The 6191-nt window shown below is 43.2% G+C and overlaps 1 protein-coding gene across 1 annotated transcript in view; it reads right to left on the reverse strand.

Annotated features, from left to right (window-relative positions):
• The window catches only part of RBBP5 (RB binding protein 5, histone lysine methyltransferase complex subunit), a 94337-nt gene that overhangs the window by 55998 nt on the left and 32148 nt on the right, over positions 1-6191 (reverse strand). Inside the window, exon 7 of the mRNA XM_018571586.1 lies at positions 4691-4810. Within this exon, the coding sequence (XP_018427088.1) occupies positions 4691-4810 (120 nt within the window). The remainder of the gene's footprint in view (positions 1-4690; positions 4811-6191) is intronic.

Consider the following 6191-nt stretch of genomic DNA (forward strand, 5'->3'; position numbering starts at 1 on the left):
AGGGACACCTCCCTGAAATTGCTTATTTCAGGTTGGGATCCCTGGCATTGACCTATACACATACAGCACAGCAATTAATTAAGTAATAAAATTAACTAGGATCACCGTAATCCAGCACGTTATTATTCTGAGTTGCCTCACTCAAGCGGTGGCCATATTGAGTGGGGCACGTGAGATTAATAACGTGCTGGATTAGTGTGATACTAGTTCATTTTATGACTTCATTGCTGTGCTGTATGTGTATAGGCCAATGTAGTTGGATCTGTATGTGCGTTATAATTAATCAAAATTAATAGATTTAAAAAAATTTCGATTAATCGAACAGGAAAATTTTAATCATTACCAGCCCTAGTCCTAACCCTTTCAACTTCCAATTTTGGAGAACAGCTTGGTCTGTTTAAGAAAGCAAATAATATATACATCTACTGGCAGGATTAGCAGGTAATAAAACTAAGTTACAGGGTTGTATTAATGCGATTGACAAATTGTGAAATACAGTATAAGTCTTTTATTATTTTGCTTATAGTTTTATTTTAAACTAGACTCCTGCTGTCAGTTGGCATAACTATGGGTCCATTGCTGTTCTCATGCACTTTTAAGATGGTTGCCTGGTACCTCATCTTTCTCTTTTGTAATCAATATGTGGTACAATGGCAAGAAAAAAGTATGTGAACCCCTTGGAATTAAATAGTTTTCTGCCTTAATTTCCCATAAAATGTAATCTGATCCTCATCCAAGTCACAACAATAGACAAACACAATGAGGGGAATACATCAAAACTGGAACAGACAAAATCTGGAGCAGTTGTGAATGACAAGCAAATCGGCTTCTCTTTTTAATTATCAAATCTTAACTGAGCAAACTGAAGAGAGAAGCCGATTGGTTGCCATGCACAGTTGCTCCGGGTTTGATAAATTCCCCTCGGTGTGTTTAAGCTGAACACACAAACAATTCTAATTTCTCGTGCCTTTACTGAACACACCCATTAAACATTCACAGTGCTGGAGGAAAATGTAAGTGAACCCATAGACTAATTACTTAAACAAAAGCTAAATGGAGTCAGTAGCTTGCATACCTGGAGTCCAATTAATGAAATGAGTTTGGAGGTGTGGTTAAGAGCTACTTTGATAAGACCTTCAAACATTTTGAGATTGCTGTTCAAAAGAAGCATCAACTGATGTGAAACATGTCTCGCTAAAAGGAGCTCTCTGAAGACATGTGATCAAGAGTAGCTGATTTGCATAAGGCTGGAAAAGGATACAAAGCAACCTCAGTCGACAGACAAATTGTCTATGAACTGAGACAGTTTAGTAGTGTGGCTACTCTTCCTAGAAGTTAGCGCCTAGCCAGGATGACTCCCATCAGATACCAAGTACCGTACTTGGTACAGGTATAAGTATTGATCTTTTTCCAGCTCCAAGACTAGGCTAGAGAAAAACTCAAAAGTTAGGAGGCAGCTGTCATTTTTAAAGGAGCATTGGCTACGGGGCTCATGGGATGCACCGATTTTTTTTTACCTTTTTTTTTTACTGTCATGTGACAGTTTTTCTAAAACAATACAGACTAATGATTTCAGGACAGTGGTGGAGCGCCGGGGCCCAGTCGCAGCTGCAACCGTTGCAACCCTAGTAAGTTCTCGTGAAAATGCCAAGTATCGCCACTGGTATCTGTGCATCCCTACTCCCAAGGCACAATGCAGAATCCTCAAGGAGTAAAAGAAGAACCCATGAGTAACAGCTAAGGCTTAAAGACATAACTGGAACTGTGAAACATCCCTGTTCATGTGTCTACCATACATAACCATTGCAAAACACCGCAAAGTAAGCCGCTGCTCTCCCAAAGAAAACATTGCTGCCCACCTGAAGTTTGCCAAAGAGCACCTTGGCAAACCACAACTCTACTGGGAAAATGTTTTGTGGACTGCTGAAACAAAAGTTTATTTGTTCGGAAAGAATCCTCAGCGCTATATATGGCGCAAAAAAGGCACAGCGTACCAACATCAAAACATCCCAACTATGGAGTATGGAGGAGGGAACATCATGATTTGGGCTTGCTTTGCTGCCTCGGGGCCTGGACCACTTGCCATCATCAAGGGGATGATGAATTCCCAAGTTTACCAAACTATCTTACAGGATAATGTCAGGGTGGCTGTTTGCCAGCTGAAGCTTAGTAGAAGTTGGGTGATGCTGAAGGAGAATGACCCTAAGAATCTAAGTAAATCCACCACAGACTGTCTTCAGAAAAAGAAAATGCATCTTTTGGAGTGGCCCAGTGGGAGCCCAGATGTTAACCCCATAGAGATGCTGTGGAATGACCTCAAGAGAGTCGTTCACACAGACATCCTACAAATGTGTCTGAGCTGAAGTTTTGTAAAGAGGAATGGTCAATAATTCCTCCTGAACGTTGTGCAGGCCTGATCTAGAGCTACCGAAAGCGCTTGCTTGAAGTGATTGCTGCCAAAGGAGGTTTGGAAAAACAAAGAGAAAGAACCGGAGTGCCACAACCTGCAATAAGTGCAATAAGGTGGGGTTTTAAAGGGGCAACACAATATTCACTGATATGCACTCACATGTGGCGGGGGTTTGAAGGAAGCTCAGCAGTTTGTGACCATGAGGAGTGGCGTGGTGTTAAGTGGGTCATCCAGTGGCTGCAAGGGACTAAGATTGGTCCGCCAAGTGGGGAAGAAGGATCCAGTACCAAATTATAAGAGGAAAAGCAAACAAATAGAGCAGGCAGTGTGTGTAACTTGATGTTGCAATGGAAAAGAAAAAACATGTACACTCACCCTCACAGCTGATGATGATATTCTTGCGCAAGAGGTGTTAATGTTAGCTTCTCCTCGGTGTTCATAAAGGACAGAAGGAGTCCTGCAGGATGTTCCGTGATTCCGTTGGGAAGGGGGATCCATTTGTCCTGAGAGGATCTAAGCTTTAGCTTGTGGTCCGGGTGGATGCGTCACTGCTGATGTTGTTCGGTTGGCGATTACGGTGGGGCCGATTTACTTTTAGGGCCTATTCACACGACGTCTGTTTTCTGTGCTGACTTGATCCGTACGCTCCTGCTCTAAAAATGCATCCCAATGTATCCCTATGTGTTTTATGGGCTACAGTTCTCACGTGCGCAGTCCGTTCAGGTTACGACAGAAAAATACCTCATGTCACATTTTGTACGGTCAGAAAACGGAAAACGCATCAAAAACACACCGCAGCTAACATACTGACAGCCCCACTCCAGCAAAAAAAAAAAAAAAAACATTATTTTTTTTTTTTTTTAACTGGAACGCATCAAAAACACATAGCACCACATCTGCAGATCCGCACCTGATCTGGACCTGAAATTCATGTGAACAGGCCCTTAGTGGCCTGTGTAGATATTAGGGATGGGTTGTTCTAAGAAGTCCAGGATGATCTCACGGGATCCAACATTTAATGGGCATTGTGGATGAGCTGATGTAGGAAGTTTACTATTGATCTGGTGTAAGTACAGCTGTAGATGGGTTGGGTCTGTTGAAGGCTGGTATGGTGAAGGGGTGTGTGCTGCTGGAGGGGCAAAGGGGAGGGGAGAGATGCCAGAAAGGAGGAGGGTGAGACATGGTGCAGGGTGTGTGCTGCTTTACGGACAGGAAGCGGGAGATGGAGGGGAGAGATCAGCTGGAGGAGGAGAGTGAGGCAAGGTACAGCAGTGTGAGCCACTGTGCGGGCAGGGAGATGTTGGGGAGAAAGGTCAGCTGGAGATGGAGTTAGTGGAGGTGCAGCGGTGTGTGCCGCTGTATGGGCGGGGAGTTGCAGGGAAGAGAGCACGGATGGGGAAGGAGAATGAGGAGTCTCCCTGCATACACAGCCAAACAACAAGCAGCAGTAAGGCATCCATCCGGGCCACAAGCTAAAACTTAGATCCTCTCAGGACAAACAGATCCCCCTTCCTAACGGGATCACGGAACATCCTGCAGGACTCCTTCCACCCTTCGTAAACCCCGAGCCGAAGCCAACATCAACACCTCTCATGCAAGAATAACATCAGCGATATGATTCTCTCTTTGTTGTTCAAGGATACACACCAGACACCCCAGTCTGATTTCACCAGAAGCCGTGCAGCGGCCTTCGATACCCAGACCCCCCACCCCGAAGTGCGCTCTCTAAAATTGACTTTTCTTTGAACTTTTTAAATTTACAAAGGAGGTTTGACCAGCTTTTAACTCCAATGATTCACTTCCTTTTTCCTCCAGTACTGTGAATGTTTAATGGTTGTGTTCAATAAAGACACATGAAATTGTTTGTGTGTTATTGGCTTAAGCACATTGTGTTTGTCTATTGTTGTGATTTAGACAAGGAGCAGACCACATTTTATGGCAAAATTACTGCAGAAAACCAGTTAGTTCCAAGGTGAATCCTGCCACTCTATATAAACTCCTAAATTTAAAGTGATGCCAGAGGATTAAGATTTCTTATTTTAACGCTACAGCTGGTCATGGAAGTAAAGTAAAAGTTCCCACAAGACACAGGTTATAACAGGTTTCAATAGTTTCATAATAAATTAGATGTGCATAAAGTTTTTAAATAGCCTACTTTACATAACTTAAAAAGTTACTAAAAAGACATCTTCAATCGGCTGCGGAAAATGTGGATTATCTTTTTTAAATACCAAAACACTGGTCTCATAAAAAGTTTACATTCACCAGCTAAATCTGTACCTGTTCACCAAATCTTGAAGTTTTTGCATAGGCTCTGGCTCCCCATCTCTTCCACAAGTAAGTATTTCTCGTCCATCATACACTCGAATTATTCTGTCTGCTGTATTTATCAAGAAACAGCTACAAAAGAGATAAATACAGTAAATATGAATTAGTAGAAAACCTTCAGCAAAAAATATATATTTTTTTTTTAGTAAGAGATTCACAGAGATGTACAAATATTATATGATACAAATGATCATAAAATTAGCAATGTTCATACATAGTTTGTGCAAACCAGCATGAGTTGCTACAAGAACAAGCACAGTATTCATTAACAGAATCACTCTGGGATACTGCTTAGCAGCCTGTGAGACAACACAGAACAACGAACCAGTACCAATTGCAAAAGGAAGAGTGTGTCTGAGGGGGGTGGACCCCAACCATGGCTTCTTGTGGTCAAACAGGGCAGGGAGCTATTTTTTTTTAAAAGAACAAATGTGATGATAAAGTTGTAACATACAGTATCTCACAGAAGTGAGTACACCCCTCACATTTTTGTAAATATTTTATCATTTCATGTGACAACACAGAAGAAATGACACTTTGCTACAATGTAGTGAGTGTACAGCTTGTATCAGTGTACATTTGTTGTCCCCTCAAACTAACTCCACACAGCCATTAATGTCTAAACCGCTGGCAACAAAAGTGAGTACACCCCTAAGTGAAAATGTCCAAATTGGGCCCAAAGTGTCAATATTTTGTGTGGCCACCATTATTTTCCAGCACTGCCTAAACCCTCTTGGGCATGGAGTTCACCAGAGCTTCACAGGTTGCCACTGGAGTCCTCTTCCGTTCCTCCATGATAACATCACGGAGCTGGTGGATGTTAAGAGACCTTGCGTTCCTCCACCTTCCATTTGAGGATGCCCTACAGATGCTCAATAGGGTTTAGGTCTGGAGACATGCTTGGCCATTCCATCACCTTTACCCTCAGCTTCTTTAGCAAGGCAGTGGTCGTCTTGGAGGTGTGTTTGGGGTCGTTATGTTGGAATACTGCCCTGCGGCCCAGTCTCCGAAGGGAGGGGATTATGCTCTGCTTCAGTATGTCACAGTACATGTTGGCATTCATGGTTCCTTCAATGAACTGTAGCTCCCCAGTGCCGGCAGCACTCATGCAGCCCCAGACCATGTCACTCCCACCACCATCCTTGACTGTAGGCAAGACACAATGGCCACCGTGCTGCAGCTCAGTTTCAGGGTCTTGGCAAGCTTCTTATAGCCTAGGCCAGTGATGGCGAACCTTTTTGAAACCGAGTGCATGAACTGTGACGTAAAATCAATTTATTTATCGCAAAGTGCCAGCGCTGAAAATAAGTTTAGTATTGCAGTTTGGGCGCTTGGGTTTAAGAAACGTTCAACATCACTGCCTTACGGCCTTGTAAAGCTCTCACGGGGGACCCGAACGTCCCGGATCGCCTCTGTGAATCGGGTTATTGAGACCCTTTTGCTTCAGGAGGGC

The sequence above is a fragment of the Nanorana parkeri genome, unplaced genomic scaffold (genome assembly GCF_000935625.1).
Source record: "Nanorana parkeri isolate BGI_ZX_2015 unplaced genomic scaffold, ASM93562v1 scaffold1787, whole genome shotgun sequence".
Classification (NCBI taxonomy): domain Eukaryota; kingdom Metazoa; phylum Chordata; class Amphibia; order Anura; family Dicroglossidae; genus Nanorana; species Nanorana parkeri.